The sequence below is a fragment of the Styela clava genome, chromosome 8 (assembly GCF_964204865.1).
Source record: "Styela clava chromosome 8, kaStyClav1.hap1.2, whole genome shotgun sequence".
In the NCBI taxonomy this organism is placed as follows: Eukaryota; Metazoa; Chordata; class Ascidiacea; order Stolidobranchia; family Styelidae; genus Styela; species Styela clava.
This window is the reverse complement of record NC_135257.1, coordinates 11875758-11900421: the sequence shown is the minus strand read 5'-3', so window position 1 is coordinate 11900421 and position 24664 is coordinate 11875758. Positions and strand designations below refer to the sequence as shown.

The 24664-nt window shown below is 35.4% G+C and overlaps 3 protein-coding genes across 4 annotated transcripts in view; 2 read left to right on the top strand and 1 right to left on the bottom strand.

The window, feature by feature from the left end:
• Positions 1–56: 56 nt before the first annotated feature.
• On the bottom strand, positions 57–7026 carry LOC120346149 (uncharacterized). Its single transcript, XM_039415815.2, has 7 exons — positions 6868–7026; positions 5816–6513; positions 5472–5640; positions 4722–4867; positions 3846–4070; positions 2503–2627; positions 57–1611 (listed from the first exon to the last, which is right to left on the bottom strand). Exons 1-7 carry the CDS (start codon positions 6951–6953, stop codon positions 1201–1203), a joined length of 1860 nt encoding a protein of 619 aa, XP_039271749.2. The 5' UTR covers positions 6954–7026; the 3' UTR covers positions 57–1200.
• A 5010-nt stretch (positions 7027–12036) lies between these two features.
• On the top strand, positions 12037–14840 carry LOC120345985 (F-box only protein 39-like). The gene is made up of 4 exons (XM_039415606.2): positions 12037–13552; positions 13808–13913; positions 14007–14170; positions 14601–14840. The coding sequence occupies exons 1-4, from the start codon at positions 12422–12424 to the stop codon at positions 14733–14735; spliced, it is 1536 nt and encodes a 511-aa protein (XP_039271540.2). The 5' UTR covers positions 12037–12421; the 3' UTR covers positions 14736–14840.
• Positions 14841–15529: 689 nt separating this feature from the next.
• Positions 15530–24664, top strand: part of LOC120345763 (myb-binding protein 1A-like protein) — a 33648-nt gene continuing 24513 nt past the window's right edge. Inside the window, exons 1-10 of one of the 2 annotated variants that reach the window (XM_078114962.1) lie at positions 15530–15931; positions 16482–16691; positions 17585–17764; positions 18365–18560; positions 19748–19983; positions 20923–21101; positions 21470–21643; positions 21942–22051; positions 23353–23501; positions 24381–24567. In XM_078114962.1, coding sequence (XP_077971088.1) covers positions 15788–15931; positions 16482–16691; positions 17585–17764; positions 18365–18560; positions 19748–19983; positions 20923–21101; positions 21470–21643; positions 21942–22051; positions 23353–23501; positions 24381–24567 — 1765 coding nt within the window. In that variant the 5' untranslated portion in view covers positions 15530–15787. The remainder of the gene's footprint in view (positions 15932–16481; positions 16692–17584; positions 17765–18364; positions 18561–19747; positions 19984–20922; positions 21102–21469; positions 21644–21941; positions 22052–23352; positions 23502–24380; positions 24568–24664) is intronic. The other variant, XM_078114961.1, reaches the window with a different exon arrangement.

Sequence of the window (24664 nt, the reverse complement as noted above, 5' to 3'; positions counted from 1 at the left end):
ATATGCCAGTTTCCAAACCAACACAAATTGAGCGTTTCCGCAGATCTCAATAATCCTTAAATAATGTTAATCACAATATTCATGTTTTATTCTATATATGCCATGTAGTGCTTTACAAATATATAAATAAAATAATATGTTACTGCAGTGTGAATAGTCTTGACAATATGTGTTATTTGTACGGTAATTAGCATGTAGAATAGCGCATACAAATTCTTAAGCAAAGTCGCGTTGCCAGCTAAATGCAGACAAATATATAGCAAAGAATAAAAGCTCTGTCTTTATAACTTTTCTTACATAAGCAGGTGAAACTTCTATTCAAGGTAGGCCTATACATCTTTGAAATCGGACTTCCCTATTTGGCTGGGGACACATTTTGTACTATGCCATCATAAATGCACAATGTGCATCCTCTTGTTATAAACATAATAGTCGCTTCAAACAGTCCCCTACTTCCATTTGCTTTGCGTTGTGATATTTTCTTTTAATGCCAACTAAATTATATGAAAATCAGTAACCGGTTGTTCGAATCCGCTGTTGGAAGTTCGAACATGAGCATTCATTACGCTTGCATTTATCATTGTCACCATAACAAGCATTCCTAAGTGTGTTTGATATATATTATATATATAGAAGGCACTGGTTATTTTTGTCGATCTAAATGTAAAAAACATTTCTGCTCATCAGAGAAGAGTACAGAGAAAACTCCCAGTCACATAAAAAAAAAACTAAAATTCATTGATAAACTTTAAAACAAATAAAAATTCATTGAAAACGTGCAGTGGTACACATATATTTTGTACATAAACGCATATCTGCTATTCTGCAATGTTATTGAAGCCTGCAAAGGGTTGTTGGCATCTAAAAAGAGTCTTTCGATTAAAATCTGATCATATGAGCTACTGATAATAGTGAGAGGTTGAGATTGTTAAGAGAAAAGGGAGGCAAAGTTTGGCCAAAAAGATTAACTCAGGAAGCTTGAGATGGGGTTGCTAATCCTACAGCATCCCATCAGCTCGAGTTGAATTACGGTTTTTCTGGATTAAAGAAAACCAAAAGTTTACGTCAAATCAAACAAATGCAATTTTGAAAATAATTTATAGTGTCTGCTTGTTTTAGGTTTTGTCCAGAGCGAAGGCGTGAAAATATATCCTATAAAATTGTATATATATATATATTTCGAATGTTCAATTACCACCATTAACTCGAATCCTCACTAGAATCGCCGGAATGACCTCCGTCTCCATGATGTGAAGAAGAAAGCGATCTAGAACTCGAGGGTGAGGTGGTAGATGTAAACGATGAAGTTGAACTACCAGGCTCCCGGGTAATCGCATTTCTCACGTCTCCAGCTGTTATTCTGTCGCCGTCCTTGAATCCAGAAATACCATTATTATACAACGGAAATTCGATTTTGCTTTTTCCTCGACGATTGATGTCGTTCGCAGACGACCACAAACATCGTTCGAGATCTCCCTTCAAAATGTGATCAACTGCTTCAACACCCTGTATGAAGCAATGATCCAAATCTCCAAGATGATATTTGAAAGCTCCAAATCTTCCTCGACTGTAAATTCCTCTTTCTTGTAACCACATGAGAGCCTCATCAATCTTAACGCAAGAATATGACATCGTTAGCACTAAGATATTTTTGTAGTATCTTCACTCCTTTCATGATTATTGCCGATAACCTGATATAAAACTGTTAATGAAAATTTCTTCTATGTCAGATAAGCATACCTTTCTTCTATTGACGTGTTGGACAATATCGAATCACAATTAAAACATATATATACATATATGAATTTAAATGAGGTACACTAAATATATTTCAAAATTCTCGAACGCCACGATCAGTTCTCGGAAGCATTTAATAAAGGTATTGTCACATACTTTGTCACAATGAGAACAAATAATTACAAGAATCCAGAATGAAAAAGGCAAATGACTAAATTTTAAATCATCACAATGTCACTGCCGAATAATCTCGTGACATTATACTGTTTGACAACCAGTTTACTCCGTGGAACGATTGTACCGAGTTGCACTGCAGTGTTATAAAGTTAAGTATCGGAAAACGTTAACTGTTCTTATACACTCGTTTTTTGTGACACAATGAAATTTAGTCAATATCATTTAAACTGAATTTCTAAGTTTTGTTTTTCATTTTGAAATATGTGGAGATATAGGCCAAGAAAAAAGAAGGTCATGTATGATGAAGGACCTGTAAGCGAATTCTTCCATCTTTAGGTATTCAAAAATTGATTGTTACAATAGTTGAAGATTTTTTTTGATACAAAAATAACAACGCTAATAAATTCAACAAAACGACCCACACGTACACTTGGTGTCGAATAAAAAGTAGCAAACTAACATCTTCTAGTTCGTCCAAGATCCATCACGTCAATGTGTTATCATGAGTTTTAAATACTTTGCGAATCAACCTCATGTTATATTATGAATTTGTTCACTCAAGTGTGAATATATGACCTATATACATACTTTCTGTTCGCTTTCTATAGTTGGCAAAGGTTGTCCATGCGTCATTTCAGTCATGTGGATCGAGACAATTTCATCGTTGGGTCGAAGTAATCCGACCAAACAAGCGTCTCGTACAACTTCATCCACTGTGAAGTAATAATTGAATTAGAATGTGACGACTTTATACTTCGATATATAAGAATGATTCCGTGGATCATTATCACTAAATAAAAACGAAAGTTATCTCCTTGTCAGGTGCTTCAAAATCACGTCACGTCCGGGCCATTATAATGTTGCTCAACATCTCTTTGTTTTAAACCATCTTCGATTTGGTACCAAGCACCTACTATATATATCAAGGGATATCAGATACCAAATTTGCAATGCCTGCCGGGCTATTTACCTGAAAAGTTGTATATGACTTTACGTTAAATACGAGATTAGTACAAAGAGGTCTTGTTGAGTCTGAATTTTAAGCTAATAATTACTCCATGCGGCACAGTAACGCATGTATATCGACAATAAACAATGTGACAACCGATAATCAGGTTTTTTATACTTCTCACCACCGAAATTAACAGCAAAAATCTTCACATAAAGACGAATGTCTAGTCTAGTTTATGGAACAAACATGCCTCGAACGATATTAAGGACCTAATTTGAACATTGTTGTTATACCAACTTACTTAGCTATTATTGGAAACAAATGATTTCACAGAAAGTATATACCATACAATTTGGAGGTGTTTAAAATTGAACGGCGAATTTAAAATAGAAGAGTTATAGTTGATCCACTCCAGTTATTAGGGTTTTAAAAGCGGTCGTCGGAAACCCCCGATGTTTTGATGATGCATAGTTATTTTTAGTTTTCGAAAATAAGTGACTAAAATATATGAATTGAAAACATATTTGGAAAACTGGTCGCTGGGGGGTGACCCCAGTTGTTTTGACAATAGTTTGTAAGCTTTTTGATTTGAATTAAGTTAAATCTATATATATTTATGTTACATAAGCTAGCCCTAGCTGGCTGTTTACCTCAACTTTCATACACAACACATCCTTGTCAACATGTAATTCGATATAGTTGAAATTAAATTTGTGCAAAATATTTACTTATTTATTTATCAATGTGTGGTAACATTCACTGATTTCTCTACCAACGTAATTCGATTTCCATACAAGAAAACATACCGGATTTTAAGCTTTAAATTCATATTTCAACAAGTTGTGGTCAGAGCAATACCGTGAACCAGACCTAACGGTGGAAAAAGTGCTGATAAAATCGTCGGCCGTTTTTCAGGTGTTGACGGAAAAACAGCACTATATAAATTGAAATACAAATTGCCGAATATGAAGTAGCTCACTTATAGTTGCATCCGATACGGTTTTGAGTGGGCCCGCGCTCACTTCCACTTGTAGAGACCAATACGGACCGCACTGATTGCCACTCGATTGTAACTCATCTGTTTCTTTTGCAAGTCGCATTGTGGGAATCTGTTCATCTTTACGTGGTACACTATCAGGATCGAAACTTGAAAATATACATGCTCGATGGAAAACGGTATCAGATTCCGGAAAGTAAATGCACCCTGAATAAAATTTAAATTAAGATTAATTTAGGTCAAATCAAAAATATGATCCAATTCGGCATTTGAATGGGCACCTGAGATTATTTTGTTTTTCCCAAAGTCTAAATTAATTTTCACCGATGCACTAATATAAGCCTATTGACTTTTGTAGAACTTCCGGTTAATGATTTAATACGATTCACTTTCTATAGTCTAGGGACAACTATACCTATACTATATATATATATATAGTTCGTGCTTTTATCAACTACAAATATCGGTATTGGTTATCTAATTATACTGAAATTGTAGGTTTAATGTCTCAGTTTCGTATATTTTATTTTTTATTTTATTACATACCGGTTGCTCATGCGGTTACAGAACCAGCACGATTGTGGAGTTCAGAGCTCTCTAATTCGAATAATTATATATAGAACCATGCTTGGGGCACTAAGAGCATTGCAAATAAACTTTAAAGATTATCCGAGGCCTCAAAGATGTGTTTTGTTTGCACAATAAAACATTTTTATTCATGTATACCTTACTTTCACGGAAGCGGAGAAAAATATCATTGTCGCTCATGTGGTATTTTGCTTAGATGTGCCATCTTGCATCACAATTATCGCAAACCATATCAAAAGCCAACAAAACGCCTATATACTACATATTTACCAGTTATATCTCTGTGTGGGCTGATGCCTCGAACTCCCAAGCATACAATGTACAAAGATGAATGGGTCAGTGTCGCTCCAAGGTCTGTTCGGCCAGCAAGTTCTAGTAATGATGTAAGCGGCATGGTGCTTATTAGGGTATCGTATCTAAACAAAAATACAGTCAAAGTAACGTCTCATGAAGTTTGTGACAAAGGCTTGGGATTACAGATGAGTAATTTTCCACGGGATTGTTATAGGATAGGATTTACTTCAAAGTTACACATTTTTTCATTATATTTTTTGTATGGTGTTTTTACATAATTGTTCCCTACAATACAATGTCAATTTTTTAAGGTCTTTTATAACGTCATTGTTGGTGGGGGACCTCGCAAATAGGCCTATGGGTCTCTTATCGTCTAAATCCGGCCTTTATGTTAACAAATGTGTTATAGCCTGTCTGCGACGTAAAAGCTGGGCATAAATCACTATTCCGATACCCTTGTCTGCTGCAGACGCCCTATTTAAGTTAATCACATTTTATATCCTGGTTGCCATGTTGAGTTAGATCTAAACCTAGCGCCATGATATAAAAATAAACTTTGCGGAATCGATAAGGGACAACGTCTGAATACCTTTGACTACTGTAGACAATGCTTTCAATTTGAACGCCATATTTCACATAAATCATTAAGTTTATAGTGTACTATTCACACTTACCAACCGTTTTCCTCAAACGCTTCAATGCAAAATTATAATTCAATTAACATACTGTATTTCAAGCCCATCCTTTGTTCTGACCATCTTTTCTTCAATATCAAGATCAATTATTTCACTTTTGAATCGAACGTTGTTCTTTGGTAAATGTCGAGTTATGTTTCGCCAAAATGATACCAAACCTCCTTTAGATGGATACAAAGTGGTGGAATCGATATCAACAGCTAAAAAGGTACATTGAATTAGGTGTCTTCAAATAGGTAAGCATGTAGGCAATTGGAAACAACAATTTGCGCTTTTTTTAGTTAAATTTCTCAATGTTATCAAAGGCCTTGTTTTCAAATTGCCTGCATTAACGATCTTAGTTTTTTTGGAAAAAATAGCCCAAAGTATACTCACCGGGATCACGTTGTTCGTTGTTCAAAATTCTTTCTATGTCATCGCCAAGTTGTGGTGGTGGTATTTTGTTTTCAGCCCAATTTGCTACTAGTTTACTTGTCGGATACGCAAATGATTTGAAAATATAAGGCCTGAATAATATATTACATAGACTTTCGCCCCATTTACGCACAAGATACTCATCTAAGGTCTCAACGTGTTCACCGTTTCTTTGCTCGTTGTTTTCTAAACTTATTGTTCTCAAGGTTTCGCCGATCACAGCTGTATTTTCAATAGGACTGCTGCTGTTTTCTGTCAATGACTCATCTTCCCTGTGTTCAAGGTTTTCTTTGTCAGTTTCATTTATGACGTCTTCTGTCACTCGTTGCTTTTTATCGGTTATGCGAGCGCGAACCAAATCTAAAGCACAATTTATTTGATCCGCTTCTGGAAGTCCGGACAAATTGTTTTGTAAGGGGAACCTGATCATTCGTCCTTTAACATATACGTAGTTATCTCGGGCCTTTTCTTTTAGTTTTTTAGGTGGGTTACCAAAGCAATCTTCTATCAGTTGATCTAAATAATCATATCGACTACAAAATGTTTTGTACCCGTGATCAAAGCGAAAACCTTCGTGGGTTTTAATAGATCCCGCTAAACCTCCTGGATGCTTTTCGGCATCCAATAATATCCAATTTCGATTGCCGTGTTGAGCCAACCTGAAACGAAGAATAGCGGCATGAAAATATCGATACTTTGAGGTGGATATTTTCATGTACTGTTACATACATGCTTGTTATAGTATTTTTGCAGTATGTTACATTGGTAAATATATGTATATGTCGGGCAGTTTTGGCTTGAATATCACGGTTTTTAAAAAAGGTCTAAATATTATGCGGCCAACATTTCAAACTTTCACAGTATCCTGCGAAAAGATGTGGTATACACATTACATTCTTAAGTAGGCCTAACGCCTATTATGTTTAAATCTGTCAATTGTACAGTGCTTAAGTGGGATAAGCAAGAGCCTAATAATTGTCATCCTCCATAATAATAAAAAAGTAAAGTGATACCTGTAAGCTGCGCCAATACCAGTGGGGCCACCACCAATAATCATCACCTCGGCTCTACCAGCTGAGGCTTCCAAAGCATTTCCCATAATTGAGATACTTTCGTATTCAGCTCTAAGTATGGAAAATGATACAGCTATTTATATATATTCTTAAAAAATGAACAAAAATTATGTATAATTTAATTTGATAAAAATGCGACATTGTCACGAGCCAGCTTCATCAAAACGACTACAATCAGTTAACAATTCTTTTTTCAGCATTCCTATCTCCTGAACTAGAAACATGGCATTGTGGACACATAATATATATTTCACTATGATACATTAACCTGCCCGTAAATAACAATCAGACAAAGACTAATTCGCATGCTAACAAGACACTACATAACACAGACAAGCAAAATTCGGCCTATATTCTGCTGCTAACGTGTAATCAGAAAAGGTCTATTGTACGATATCTGTTTCCTGTTCTAGCAGATACGGTTCATTTCAGAAGCAATTGCAGCGTGTAGCCAACTCACAATCAGTATCAGAGAACGGAGGAAATATAAATAAAAAACAGATTCAACCACAAGAAAACCCCAATCTACCTGTTTCTCATTGAAAAATGAATATAATCTCTTGCTTACGAGCGCACAGAATATATTCCCATTCATGTAGTACCTTGCATGCACAATTTATGCATCAAATTACTATTGTTCTATGTCACCGATACGAGGAAATAGACTTGCGTCTGTATAATATTATATGAGCACGCGATCAACACAACATATATAGTCCAGTACAAGACACCGATGATAATTTGAACACATTCTTAATTCGATCTAAGAACTGCTGCGGCATATCATCAGGGTTTAATATTATATATAACATTTTGTTTAAAACTCAATTCGTAGATAGAATATATATTTAAATTTGCTGGTAGTTCTGGTGCCAGGTTGTGATACATCACATTGGTACTAATTATCGTGTTATTGTCACACCACTTGAGATAAACAGAATCTAGTGCGTCAACGACAGGATAGTTCTTGAATATTTATTAAGCTTTACAGTAATCTCAACTCCGAACCACAAATATTGTTACACAGGTCGCGCTAAGCTGCCAATCTACATTCAATTTAATATGCGAACCTTTCGAGACACGTATACGCTGAAAAAACTCCCGTCAAAAGGTAGTGAAACATGATTTCTAAATTACATTTCTCGTGCCCGCAGGCAAATAAATATCCGTGTTATGTCGAAAGCTATCGAGAAAATACCCGGATAAGTTACTATTTCGAGATCGCCACACTTCAGCGAACAGGTTGATACGGTGCTTTTTCAAGCCGAGGAGTTTGAATAGGCAGCGAATGGTAAATAGTATTTTCGTCGTACTGATGTCTACATTGGCTATCAAACCAACTTTTTGAACGACTACGAATTTCGTGAAGAGTCCAGTACGGAACAATCTAATGCGAATCAATCTGCGACTGATTCACGACGAGGCCCCCAATTGATCAACTGTTACAATTATTCGTTTGGATTGATGAACGCATCAGAGTAGCAGATGAAAATAATAAATGTCAAGGGGCAAAGATCTTATTCCAAAGATAATACATGATAATTCTTTACGACACAATCATATCAACAGCACGTACACCATAAATTTATTGACCCTTTAATGAGCACACGGTGTCTAGGGATTGTCTATCTGTGTTCACACATACTATACATAGGTGACAAGCAAAATGACGTCCTAGTCCAGGGGTGGGCAACCCCTGGCACGCGAGCCCATTTTAACGGCACGCGAGCGAGGCCTCGGAAACGAAATCATTTGCCTTGAACTCTTTTTGTCCGTCCATGACATATTGCTACCAAAATATTTACTATGGCATAACAAATGAGTGAGCTCTCGAGAAATTTTGTAGAGAAAGTCGCAGTATTTAAATTGGCTACATTCTTACGTAGTATAGTTCGTCTGTGCCACCCTTTTTCATAATTTCTGCTTGATTTATGAAGTTGTACAGCTCATGTTGGTTAAAGTTACTTACTTACTGTTATAAATTGATTTTGAAAAAATAAAAGTGACATCAGATGGGTTAAAGGTTTATTAAAATTTAATTGCAGTAGTATTTTGGTACTGCCTCTTTGTAAATAGTTTGGGTACGTTTCTTGTTTGCCGTCAGTCTACAGATTCAATGATGTCAGGACCATCAGCATAGTAAGCTCGTTTATTTGGCGATGTCAGAAGATTCCAATAATACTGGACTGAAAGCTTTGGTGTAATTGAGAAAAAACACAGCTTCATGAATTTTCTGTTTCTAAACGATTGTTTGTAGAACATCGTCTGTAAAAAGGCATTTTGCAAGTGTTCATGGTAATACAAACAATAAATCTGAGGAGAAAAAGAGAGAATTAATCAGTAGTAATATCAGCAAAGCGAGAAAACAAGCTAATAATTTTATGTACTTCATATCAGGCAAATCCATTACCAACTTAGTTGCTGCCAGTTTCGAAATTTTAATTAAAGGTAATTGCGCAACATGGAAAACCACTTAGTGATGGAGATTATATTAAAGAAGTTTGATTACAGTGTGCGCCGTTACTTTTCGACAATTTTCCAGAAAAAGAGAATATTATTCAACGCATTAAAGATTTATCTTTAAGTAGGAAAGTGATATTACTCAGCAGTTGACATAGGATTTGTCTTCATGCAAATATTTTTCTATTTGTGTTGATGAAAGTACAGATATAACATCATCAGCTAGGCTGGTAATATTTTCTCGATTTTGTAAAGGGAGCGAAATACGTGAAGCGATGGTTGACCTTCTAACATTGCCTGAGCGTACTACGGGAGCCGAAATATGCAAGTGTCTGTTACAACTGATGGCGCCCCAGCATGATACATGAGAAAGATATTGCAGATAAAAATTTTAAATATTTCTTTAAACCTCAAGAGGTATATTTGGGATCTCCAAAGTGATGACAGAACAGATCTTCAAATCTGTCAGGTGTTATTTATAAACATTATCAAGTCAGTTGGTGAGCAGCAGCAGTTCGTCACAAGATTTTCAAAATTCAGAGAACTTGAAGAGACCGCAAAGTTCATGTGGTTTGCGGACAATATAAAAATGGAGAAACTAAACCTACAAAATTTTTTATCGATAGACCAGGAGAAATTTTGAATTGCAGTTGATTGACTTTCTGAGTAGCTCAATTTGGAAGCAAAAATTCATTAAACCTAGAGTTGAGTTGGAAAATATTGAAAAATGCGATTAGAGAAGGGAATACAAGAGAGAAGTGCAGAAAACGAATTATTGCGTGCTTGGTATTCCATTTCCGAAAATTTTTCGTGTCTGAAAAACTTTGCAACTGCATTACCCTCCATGTTTTCATCTACATTATGCTTGTGAATCCCTGTTGTCAGTGATGAACTTTATTTAAGTCCCTGAAAGATAAAACAAGTGGTTCGTGTATTTCTCTGAAAGTTACAAAATATAAACGCAGAAGTCTCACTGATATAAAACGGGAAAAGTAATTAAATCTATTTATCGGACTGATATTTTCCAGATTAGTAAATCTGTCTGTACATGTTCAAAAGGTTTATTATTGTGTATTTTTTGATTAGAAAGTAGCAAGGCATTGTTTTTAAGGTGAATAAATTCATTTTCGTTCATTTTATGTCTTCACTGTTTGAAGGACTAGTTTTCATTTGTTCGAGGCACTCGATATATACTTGTAAGAATGGCAGTAGTATGTTCTCAAAAATTTTGGTCGGCAAGAATTTTGTCTTTTAATTTAGTCGATTTTGCACGCGAGCCGAAAAAGGTTGCCCACCCCTGTTCTAGTTCTGTTCGTGTTTCCCCCAAAATAAGACATGGTCTTATTTCAATTTTCTTTCGAAAAATAACACCAGGGCTTATTTTTGGGTGATGGTTTCTATTTTCAATCGTCAAAAGCATGATTACAAAGTAGAGAATTACGAGATTTACAAATATGAAAACCGTTATCCAGTTGCTAATAAATAACACGTTTTTTTTAAAAAAAAACTGCTAAACATAGATTATTCGAAAATGACGATGTCTCAACCTCTAGAAAGTCTTGTATTCATATCGACTAGGTCAAAAAAATCGCGCTATCGACTAGGTCTTATTTTAAAGTGAAGGCTTATATTGAAATCATTTTTAAAATTCAGGCTAGGTCTTATTTTTGGGGAAACACGGTAAGTTATCTCCTATTAGCCAGGCCCAAGCGGAAAGTTGCAACACGTTCGCACCAGTGGCGTGTCAAACTTTTCTGCTGCCCGGCGCGAGTTTCTGATAAAGATGTCCTTTATATCTAACTTCAAAATAATTTGGGGGATAAACAAATTATAAAAGTTGCTATACATGAGCATAAATAAATTAAAGGTCAAGTAAGAGTAAAATGTTTTTAATATTAATATTTAAATCATCAAACTAAGCAACAAACTAACCCTTATAACGTGCTGCCCGGGGCGGCTTCCCCTTTGCCCCCCTTTAGACAAGCCACTGGTTCGCACCCACATTTACCAATTCTTTCCTCGACATTCCAAGGGCGAACTACTATTTAACGATTTGAAATTGTATTTTTACTTCCTAGTACGCCTCGGCGAAGTATTCCGAATTTGCAAGTGCAAAATTGGCACGTCATCGAGGATGGCATTAACCCGTGATCAGTTGAAACGAATACCACAAAAAGGTGTTAAATTATTTTTCTGACGTATGAGTTTATCGGATATGTAATACACATCTGCTAGCCAGATTAGTTTTATCAACCCGTATATATATATAGTTGGTGACCCCTAGGTTGCAAACATTGCCCGGAATCTGAGCCAATCAGAGTCAGGATATATACCATTCAGTGTCAAGTATTTGTGTCCATCAGTGGTGCAAAGAATCTGCGCAAATCTAATTTGGAACATGATCGTAATTGTCCATAGCCTACGACACGATTGCAATACAATTTTATGTCATTCAAACTGGAAACCGAAATGTCATTAGGAAATCTTCAAAATGCAAATATCTGAATATCACGTCCGATAAACATGGCAATAACTGGTTTTTCTCGCATCAAATAAATTGTGACGTAATATTGAAATTCAATCATGAATTTGAAAATCGAATCATTTTCGTAGTTTTGTCATTCTATGTTTCTGAGATTCAGTGACTTTCAATTTTTTTCGAGTTTTAGATTAATTGCAATATAAACTTCCCGAGAAGTGGGTGGAAAGACTAGTCACTACGCTGTTGTCAACTACCACTATTTTTTGATGGGATATGCCTGAACAGGTTGCAAGAAAATAAATAATTCAAGGACGTAACACGTAAAAAATAAGACATACAAAATTGTAGTAGTGAAGTAGGGAAAGAAATTTTCTGGGTTTCAAGGTCGATTCTATAATATGCCAACTATTGTGTTTTCAATATTACCACATTGTGACGCAACAATTATACCCGTCTTAGATTTTAATTTCTGACTTGATTACAAATATTTGCATATAAGAAAATTTGTCTGGTTTGGGAAGTAAGACGTTGCACCGCTAATTTATTTCAACAATGATACAATTCGAGGAAGAAGATGGTCCCGTACCGCCGAAAAAACCGAAATTAAAAACAATTGAATCAAACTCAGAAAAATTAAAATTGGATTCAAGCAAAAGTGCTACGTCGGCCAAAACGAGACGGAACTCTAATAACTTTGATATAGGAAGTCTCATGTCAGACGGAACAGGCAAAACGTTGTCAAAATCTATGACTTCCATCGACGATTTATCGAATGAAGACAATCCTCACGGATGGGCGACTGTTCCTCACGTGATATTAGAGCACATTTTTGTTCACCTTGCAGAAAGGCATCGCCCGAGTGCAATGTACGTTTGCAAGAGATGGTATACAGTGATGAGGCACACGGGAAATTTGTGGCGTGTCAAGTCATTTAGGTTTTCAGGGCGTGATCCAAGAGATTCGACGCACCTTCCTTATCGAAATGCTACTCAATATGTCCGAATATTTGGAAAATATCTACGTCGTTTGGAATTTCGATTATATAATCCCGCATTATCGAGTGTCTGTCGCAAGTTTCAAAGGGCTATTCGAGTATGTTTCATCACTCTCATAAAAGAAAAGGCGAGACTGGAAGAACTCTCCATTCCAGGACTACAGCTAGATCGTGGACAATGGAACTCCATTCAAGAAGACTTCACCACATGGCTTGCAAAGTATTTTTGCAAAGGTCAGCATACTTTAGAAAGAGTCAACTTAAGAAGTGCAAAAATGTGCTTGAATGATGGGTACAAAGTTTTGTTTTCACTTGGATATGAAATGGGTGATACCGTGACATACTTGGATTTGGAAGACTTCTTTTTCAACAGAAGACCCATCTTTCTGTTTACAGAATTTGTCGACTGCATGCGACAGTTCAAGAATCTGCGAGATTTGTTCATCAACTACAGTTATATTTCGGAAGATTTTTTGGAAACTTTAGCGGAACACATTTCTCATGATTCACTAAAACGGCTACACATCAAAGTACACGCTTACGATCCTCATTACCAAATTATTCAGGGACAATTTTGGAGCGCCCTTCGAAATAAATGTCCCAACTGTAAAGTTGATATGAAATTTGAACGTGTCATGAGCTCAGAAGAACATTTTCGAATTTTATGCCCGCAGATACCGCTAAGACAGGTAAGAAACAGCGAAATGAATCTGAAACTGAATGAAAGAAAAAGCCAGTTTGGAAGCAAGATCATCTCCATTGTATTTTATCGAAAAACTGTTCCCATCATGCCCCTTGTATTCTATCACAAATGGTTCCCATCGTATGAACAAATACAAAGCTGACTTTGTTTTTTGGCACGTTTCATTATTCACGTGCGCGTAAATTGATTGATTATGCATGAATATATTTAACTTCACACTTTTATTTCGTTATCATTTTAGATTACATTTGATGGATGCTACTTTGCTGAACAAGATTGGCAAATCGGACCTACAATTTCAACCATACTGCCTCATTACAGTAACACATTGGAAAAGATTACACTTGGTACACAACAATTCTGTGCATCTTTTTTGCATTGAGTTTTTATGATTTTAGAAAAAATGATTTTTTTTTTGTTACACTTTGTTTAAATTTCAGATCTACCGGATACTTACGAGGTGTTCGATAGCCAATTTCTAGCATTAATTGAGCACTGCAAATCATTGTACTATTTGAAGATAAACGCCTTCATATCAACGAAATTTATCGAAAAACTTGTAATTTTAAGAGAAAATGATAAATGCTCAGTGGATACACTAAAAGTAAGACTTTTCCTATTTTTATAAATACAAGATAAGCATGTTAGTCTAAAATTGATCAGTTTTGGGTTTAGTAAATTTGAATTCTTATTCAGTGGCGTTATGGATAATATAATAGCCAATATTACCGATACGAGACATGTCATTATACAAAAGAAAATTCACCCTCCATAACAAATGAATATTAGCCAGTCCGTTAAAATGGATTTAAACTGAATTTAGGTTTTAATTTTAGGTTTGCGGGGTCTTGAGAATCCGAGGTAGTAAATTCTGGGCAGTTCACTTAGTTTCTGTTTTGTCTACATCTTCACCGATTGAATTGTAGGAATTAAACCCCAGTCGAATTTGATGACAAGTACGTTAGAATATTGAATATATATAAGATATGTCTGTACATACTAATTGAGTTGATAATTTTTTTCCCTTTCTTCAGGTACGTATCTATGTGCGAGATTTCGACACAGTTGCTGAAGAAAGAGACCTCGAACGTATTTATAACGCCCACAAGCTCGCGATACGTGACAAGTTCTACGACTACAGCGTAGGATGTTGCGTATCGCTACAATAAAGAAGAGTACCTTGCTATTTCGAATTTCTTTGTTTAAATTCTGCACATGCGGAGGGAATTAAGATAGCAATGCACACAAGGAAATAAACATTATGTTATATCGTAGGGGTGTGTAATTTTATTGGTGGTGGGCCTTATAACTTCAGACATCTAGCTGGGCCACACAATTTTTTTTTTATCCATGTACACAACGAATTATAGTTTAAAAGGCAGCGTGCAAAACGGAGCAAGATTTTACGTATCGATAAGAGCAAAAAAACACCATGTTATTATTATTATAAGTTATGGCGCTTTCAAAAACACCATGTATTTTTATCTATGTGAGTGACCTGACGATTGACCTCGTCTCTGGTAGCATTGGGATGGTGTTGTGTGTTGGGCTTCCCTCCTGGTGGCCATAAATTTTATGCATCTGTTATGAATCCACAACGTGGAACTTTAAGAAAAAAAAAATATTTTATGCATCTGAAACGAATAACTGGATAACTATTTCACCCGACATGCGCTGGTAATGGGACGCGAGGTCATAGGATAAGGCGCTGTATCGGCTTACCTTCTTATCGGAATGCATATGAAAATCATGTACGGTTTAGTGAGTAAGCGCATGCTTCTCATAACGCGTCCTAAACTTTCCCACATTTTCCCTTGTTTTCTATAAGATATGGTGAGTATCGTACACTAACGATGTATTCTGTCTGCTAAATGTATGTAAGACTTTGTTGCAAATTATTCGCAAAAATTCAAATTCTTATCATATTTTTACACTTGAACACGAGTAAAAACTTTTGGCAATGTTGTTAGTATTACCAGAATTTTCGATTCCACGTGTGGTGTCACACTTCGAAGCTCAAGGCATTGAAGGTTCTTCGCTCTGGTATTGTTGGTTCGGATTTAGCCGAAGCCCCGAGAGATACCGTACCGTTAACTAAGTTTGTAAGACCAAGGCTGTAAGAGGATTAAAAAAGAAGCAAAATTTCGATTATCAACATACCGTAACAGAATTACCAAATTTTTTATCGATAAGCTGTGGGTTGAAACTGTCGAATGGAAGTATGAAGCCCGACAAGTCAGATAGAGACGAAATTTTGACTTTATTTTGGAAGCTTTCAACTCCCGACGACAAAACAAGAATTTCAGCATCCGAAAAGATTGTTCTGATTTTGTTAGAACGTCAAAACCGTCACGTTGTCCCTGATGTAAGTTTTTCAGTAAATATTTATGAATAGGCTTAGTTGCTTAGTACATTAAACTTTTCGCCAGTTTTTGCCCACTGCAAATTTAGTTTAAAAGGTACGGGAAACCTGTGAACACTCCAATTTCAATATTTGTCCACATGTTTTTATTACCGGTACCATTATACATAATGCATACTTCAGTATATAATGACTTATGCATAGAGCTGACTGGTGACTTGGTTTTTCGGAAAATCCATAAATGATCTTAAATGAACATCTACGCATAACGAGTTCTACAATTATTTCTGTATTGCTTGTTATTTCAAACCATTATTTCATTATCAATTACCGTTTCACATAAATTATTTCCGCTATCACACAGTTTTGATTTTGATGAACACTTGGATTCATATATGTTTCAGCAACCAATAAATCTTATCAGAGATGATTCCAAATCAAAAGAGGAGCTTTTTACACATTGTTAGATATCAGTGGCTGCCTCGTTCAAAGCGAAACGTGCGTATAAGAATTGTATAAAACAAATATATAATATATTTTTTACTATTCCAAGGATGACGTGGACAATATTTGGTGTGCTGATGTTAAATATGCAATAGGGAGATTAATTCATGGACTTGCATCTGAGAGAAAAGCTTCTCGGCTTGGATTTTCTTGTGCACTCACTCATCTTCTTAAAAAACTCGAAGTTAAGGATGATCCAACAATTCAAAAAGTCCTAAAATTAGTTGAAGAAAATCTGAAATCATCTAAGGATGGGAGTGTAAGAATACATATAATAAATTTTACAGAGTGTATAGCTATCATAAGACATAAGAGATATGACATTTTTTTGTAATAGTATGACACTTCTGGGCGCTCCAGAAGTATGTGTACCAATACGGAGGCAACTAATTTTGTTCGCCTATTTTACATCAAGTTGTGTATAGCGACTGAAACCTATGGGCAGGGGGGAAAATTCACTTGGCTAACACAGACAGTCCCCGAACTTGTAATAAAACTAAAATAAGGAAATCGGGATAAAATTATGGCCTAACCCTAACCTGGTACACATACTACAGGAGTACCCATTTCTGTAGCGGTTTCTGACAGTTACTATTGCGATTCAGTACCACCTTATCCAGCTATAAACTTGGCCAGAGAAAAGTTATTTTCTGTTGTTAGTCACCAAATCGTTATGCTTTTAACGTTTCACTCTTGATGATGTAAGAAACTATAAAATACTCATTCTCTTTATGAATGTAAATACTATCAACTCAGAATTGTGTATTTCATCATTTGGATCTGTTAGGTATCACGGTTTATTAATGAAGCTATGCATCTATTAGCACTTGTTATAGTAGACAACTTAAAATTTATAAATTTCTTGATTACTTCTACAATAACGAAAATTTTTAATTTGAAGCTCGAACACGAAGGATGCACAAAATTTATATTTCTCATTGTATATGCTCCAAATGACCTGGGTGCTGTTTTGGCTTTTGGCTATTTGTATGTTTGAATTATCACAGGTCTGTAATACGAGCACTACCATGGTATGTTTCGCGCCATTGTATACACTACATACCCAGATCATTTGGCTATCTAGTATTCCCACTTCAACTAATATGAGTAGAAAATGGAAAAGTAATTTGTTTGTGACATCATTCTTCACAGGGTGAAAAAGGAATTCTTCTGGGAAAGGTGTTTGCTTACCTAGCCGTTATCCAGTCATGCAAACTTGAAAAAGCTCCCAAGTCTGTTAAAACTGTGTTTGATGGACTGATGAAATACAGCAATTTCAAATCATATTTGAGGCAGATCTGTTTTCATGGAATGAAAGAATTAATACAGAAGGTACATAGAGATATATCTAATTTATATATTCCTTTCAAGTGATATGAAACTGCATCTATATTTATTTGTTTATCTTAGAGTTTACCTAAGCTAGTTAGTATCTCAGGCAAACTCTACAATATTATCTACAAGTATTATACACGCCTCGGTCTTACTCACAGGACAAATTCGACCTCTGAAACTTTTGGTAATTATTAAAGAGATGCAATCTCAAAGCAACTGAATAAGTTTGATACAATTAGTAGCTTTGCTCCATTTTAAGATGCATAAACTATCAATGACTTGATGTATTGAATGTTTGGAATCTCTCATTTCTTGATTTACGGTATATATCCCTGATTACTTACAATTTCAGAAAAAGACGTTAGTTTTAGAACTTTTTTTCATTTTATAACTAATGTTTTTAAGGAAATTCTTCCGATACCCCTACAACGAGTACCCCTACAACTTGAAATACTGTTCAGCTTTCACAGGTCGAAACAACTAATAAATACGCCTACTGGCTAAAATTCATCTTCATTCATCCCATCTAATTTCATTAATAAGCGTTGATTTCGCTTGTAAGTTCTGCTCTCAGTTATTCCCACCACTATTTTGCAGGTTTCAAATGACATATTTGATTCAGTCATATGGGATTCACTCAGTCAGTTACTAGGGGATGGATGGGAAAAATGCGATGCAGAAATATTTGAAGTTTTGCAGTCTTGTTGCAACTACCAATCAGAAACCTGTGGAAAATCTTTTCTTAAAGCAAATAAATGGATTAGTCAAAAGTCCAAGAAGGTTGAGCTTATAGGTAATTTCTTTGTTTTTCACACTCTTGATTAATCTCACATCTACTGATCAAACGGGCAAGCGAGCAGGAGTCGGGAGCCAGCAATTAAATTATGGGTTTCGATCTGACATTGATGAAAATATTTCAAATGCATTTTATACCAGTGCATTATGAAACTATGTACGGTAATTTATTTATCACTACAAGCAGCTATAAAAGATTATTGCAGCTAGATTTTTTTTCATTACTTGCTTTGCTGGTGAAATGTAGATTTGAATAATAAAGTACCGTATATGCTCGTTTTACCGCCCGATCTTGATTGAGGGCTCGTTTGAATAGCTGCCCGTGTGAACAGAACATGAAAATAAATAAGGGCCGGTACTTGAATACCCGCCCCATGTAACAGCTGATTTTCCAGTAGTAGATAACAATAGGAAATAAGAAGCGATTTTGTCACAACGCTGTTGAATTTTGAGCGCCGGTAGATAACACTCACCCCTTAGGCGTCCAAGTACATAACAGATAGCATTGATTACGTAACACCATGGTTCTCAAACTGGGCGCGCGGCGCTCAAGTGAGCCGTTTCAGTATTAATAGGGCGTCGCAAAGCTTTTCTTCTTCTGCGGATTTGTACCTGCGGTGTGTAGAAAAAGTCTAAATTTTCGTTATTCTCGTTTAAATCATACTTGAAGACTGGAAATAACAATGTATTAATTATTGTAACGATTGAAAATAACAAGCGCCTGTGCTTGAATAAGGCCCGGTTAGTCAGTTGGTTGAAAAAAATATGGGCCCGGGCTACAAAACGACCAAATACGGTAATTAGAATATTTTGTTTTTATCTCAACTGCTGATCATCGGCGAATCAATCGTTGTTATAACAGTGATGAGTAGCACCGTACAAGTGTGTGCGTTTAGATGACTATCATACAAGGCGTTTGTTTGCGTCTTTGCTTTTATAGGGTAAATCGTGTACATGCCACTTGGTAGCTTTTAGCTTCTTCCACTATCTAGGGGTTATCAATCAGTGACGATCAACTGGTTATCTATTCCCACACATCCCCTCGACCGGCAATCCTACATGAGACTGTGGTTTGCCAGATGATCAGGCCATCTTGCTGACTTTCCTATATTAGAGATAAATATCTCATATTCTGAAATTGTACCAGTGGTTATCTCAGATTGACTGATAACTTCTTTTGGACAGGTTCTCACAGTTACAAATATCTTGGAAAGATGTTTTCTTCAACCACACAATGTCATCCTAGGATTCATCCATTGTGTTATGAAGTTATAGAAAATGTTGTGAAGTCTGACACAGAAACATTCAAAAAATTTTGGAAAGAATCTATCGATGATGGTTTGCTCGATTCATCACCTGAAAGAAAATACTTAGCTTTCAAATTGTCGATATTCACTCTTCCATTAGTTCGAGAAGACCAGGTGATTAAATGTTAATTTATAAGTTTTATCTTGACATAAATATAGAAAATAAACGATCGTTTAGAGAGCTCTGATTGAGATCATGGAATGCGAATGCCATCCATGTGTGGGCGTTTTGAATAGGCCTAGTCACTTTGTTTGACTCCTACTTCACATTAATACTGGCATGATGATGATATCTATTGTCATATTACTGATGACAACTCAGCTCACACTGAATGCCAGTTCTTTAGGCCATTTCTACTTCAAGCAGAGCTAGACATCTAATGGAAAAAAAATCTTGTGTGTGATACAGTCTTAGGATGTCTTACTGAGATCTTTCGCTTCTCCGTTTTAATTTGAGCAATTAATTTTTCTCTAATCTCTATATTGAGTTCTTTTGATTGGAACTTTTTTTTTAGCTAATTATTAGTCTATCCTCCAGTTACATGCGAGTACGGGAACTCATGAACCATCCTACAAGTTGAGGAGTCCATCAGCGATCAATAAACTATCAAGTTTTTTTTGCCACACCCAGAGTAAATTCTATATAAAAATTAAACAAAAGTGAGCAATAATATTAGGCAATGATTTAAAGAGATTAAGAGAAGTTATACTATGATAATTTAGTGTTTCCTTCATGCATCAGATTGTGTAATGGATGCCAGTTGTGGGAAACTCTTAACTGTTGTATAAATCTTTACACATGATTTTAAAAGTATATAGCAACAGAATGCTATTACACTTTAGATTTATGCTAGCTTTGATTAAACACCACTGCTCACGAACAGTATATGTTGTGATGCTTTTATGGCCACACCGAAGCAGTGAAAAATATTTGAAAATTATGATTTTGCGTACTTCCGCAATATGAACCAACACATGAGCCTGATTTTGGCCCAATTCTATATTTATCTTATCACATTTTTGTTGTACCGCAATTTTTTTAATCTTTTCTAGGTTTCTACAGTATGGTCCACTCGATTAGTTACGAGTTTGTTTTATGTTTTGGTGAATAAAACAAATCCTTTACATGCGGTATGCAAAACAGAAATTATTGATGAATTATCAGAAAAAATCAAAGATGAAAAAATGACTATGAAGAAGCAACTTACTGTGCTTTTCCAGTTATTAACCAGGTAAGTTCTTGGGCTTTGACTGAAAAAGAATTCCATTTCCTGGATTCTTTTGTAACATATACATAATTATTAATTATACAGGACTGAGGAGTCAAGAGTTTGACATGCTTTCATTCATATTTGAGTCAGAGTCTGGCTCACCGCTAATATGGACCAGTTTAAGGCTGAGTCACAAGGCTTTGCTTAAAAATTGCTGAAAACAAATATCAAATTATTTGCTGAAAACTGACTATGTATAAATCTATTTCTGCAAAGAAAAGCAGGTTAATATCAGTTCATATTGAGAATTCAAAAGCCTAAGTATAGAATTTAAAGCAGCAATGTGAATCGTAAGCCTAGAACATCAAGTAAAAAGCAACATTTTTCAGTCCTGCAGGTTTATTCTTGGATGAAAACACCAATACACGGTGTTTACAATCTGTATCAGGATCTCTTCATGTCGATGCTGTAGAGAAGTATATTGAATGGTTGAAAAAGGTTTTCATGTCGGGGAAACTTGATTATGAAGGAATTAAGGAAGTCACTTTGGATACTGCAAGAAGGTTTGTAGTTCAACCTGTTTAAACCAGTTTAAACCAGTTTCACACCTTTTACTCTAAACAAGGCGCTGTAAAAGCTGGCCACTGATATCTGACAATATGTGAGGAGCTAGTATATTTTAAAAGAACCATATTTTTCCAGTTCGGCATTTCCTACTAAATTTATTTCACTCTGGGTGAGGTGAGCCGAAACCAACACAGCTAAGTCTAACGCTTTAACCCCAGGCTATCACATCTACTAGTTTTCCTGTGCTTCATTAAATTTTCATAGATAATAAATTCATTAATATTATTAATTTAGATGGGGTATGACTCAGTTATCACATCTTATACGTAACTCTCGTTTACCAAGAAAGGATGGATGGGTTTTCTCAGCTTTCAAGTTTTTGTTTCTTCATTATCATTTTGACGGTAAGTCCTGGCTTTTTGGGGATATAGTCCCATTTTGATATTCATCGTTTGTTACTTAATTCAAAAACTAAAGTTTGTTGCGATACACAACTGTGAACAGTGTTTTTTGTTTAAGTCATGTATCAATCATATTTAATAATATTAATGTGTAAATTCACTGTTTCTTTCACACAAAATTTAGCTTCATTCTAGTTTGAAATCATGAATTTTGCTATTTCCAAGTTAGTGTTTCTTAATAAGTTTAGAAATAAATTAAAACATGAAAAAGTCACTAAGCAAAAATCATGTTAAAAATATTTAATATTACCGGTATTATTGTATAAATTCACTGTTCCCTCCAAACAAAATTTAGCCACGTTCTAGTTTAAAATCAATAATTTTCATATTTCCCATTTTGCCTTGCTTAATAGTTTTAGAAACAAATTGAAAACATGAAAAAGTCACCTAGCAAAAATCAAAATCAGCAAAATCAATTTCAAACATTTTCTACAACCATCTGTGGGAAGTATTGTACCAGGATGGCGCACAACCTGAACATAGTATATGTACCAGGCTAGGGTTGTTCAGGTTGTCTGTCATCTTGGTTCAAATACTTTCAAAGCGCCCATCTGTGGCGTAAAAGGTTGTAACTTTGTTTAAAAAGATTGTACTGAATTATCTTTTTTGCTCCAATTGTCGCCATTTAAAATAAAGTTCTATTTGGTGTCTTGCTCAGCAAGGTTTAGATCAGTGTTCTTCAAACTCTTTTCATCACGACCCATTTGGCAAGGCCAATTTTTTATCTCTAGTATAAGGAACTCAAATAAAAAAATTCTAAATTCAATAATACAGAAAATATGAATAAAAATAAAATTGATAATACCTTAATGAGACTGATGTGCTTGCAGATATAAATGCGACCCTCATCGAGCCCTTTCGCATTCCACCCCAGTTTGAAGAGCCCTGGTTTATATCATGGAATGCCACCCATGACGATGTGTGGACTTTTCAAATAGTCAATTTGTTTTGACTCCTACTTCACATAAATACTGGCATGATGATGATATCTATTGTCATATTATTGATGACAACTCAGCTCACACTGAATGCCAGTCTCTTATACCATTTCTAGCCTTAACCTTTTGTTTTGTGAACCACTCTACAGCGATGAGGAGTCCATCAACCTTCTCACATATAATATTCAAACCTATGAATCCATGCATGAAAATCAAATATACACAAGTACAATTACCTCATATTCAAAGTACTGTACCATATGTTAGTTTTTGCCTTTTTGTAAAGTTATCTTTTTTACTTGACAGTTTGCAGTATAAAAGCGGGAAAACTTCCTGATCTATCTGGTATGGATGAATCTTTTGTTCCAATAACTGGAAAGACTCGAGAGCATCTCAAACATTGTCTTGATCCTGCACTGAATGCAATAAACAGTATGCCTTCCCTACAGATTGGGGTAAGTATTTTATTGTTGAAGGACATGTATGTAATTGCTTGTGTGGTTGGATGTGTAGAGTGTGGTAGTGTACTGGCTCCATTTGCACTATTGTTTGGGTCACTTGTCTTGCAGTACTTCGGTTATGCATCTTTTTGCTTGTTTTCTGATTTGCCTTCTCGATAAAACTTTGACACGGCTGCTAGTTGCCGGTATTTAATGCAGAGCTATACAGGTTTGCTCAGCAAGGTTTAGATCAGTGTTCTCCAAACTGTTTTCATCACCCACTTGGCAAGGCCAATTTATTTCGTGACTATCAGGAACTCAAACGGAAGATATTTGATAATTCAGAAAATATCAAAAATCAAATTGATAATATCTTAATAACACCGATGTGCTTGCATACATAAACGCGACCCCCATTGAACTTTTTTGCATCCCACCCCAGTTTGAAGAGCTCTGGTTTAGATTATCAAATGCCATCCATGTGTGACCTTTTTAAATAGTCACTTTGTTTGATTCCTACTTCACATAAATACTGGCATGATGATGATATCTATTGTCATATTACTGATGACAACTCAGCTCACACTGAATGCCAGTCCTTAATGCCATTTCTACCTTTAACAGTTATTTAGAGCAGGACATCTGATGAAACACTAAATTATGGGCACTCATCAACCACCCTACAATGGTGAGGAGTCCATCAACCCTTTCGCAAATTTTTTTCTCCACATGATTTAAACCTATGAAAAGTAAATCAAATAAATATACATAAGCATAAATATGCCACAATAAAAGTGTGCTAGTGTTTGCCATTTTTGTAAACATGCCATGCTGACTATTTTTTAACCTGCTTTTCTTCTCTCTTTTGTCAAACTCTCATATATTCTTGTGTAGGCTTCTTCAAAGCACAGATTCAATGGGACAGATAGTAATGGAGAATTCTTTATTTACAAACTGATCAAATTCACTAATGAATTGCTGTTGAAACACAAAGCAAGATTGATCACATCGATGGACGATACATGCCAACTAATGTGGAAAAACATGATTGAAAAAATAGAACAAATATTAAAAATTGAAGGTATATTAATATCATGTCTCAGTCATGCTATTTCTGACACTTTATTCATCTTCGAATAATTACAGTGACATATTTAGAAATTAGAAATGGGTTATTT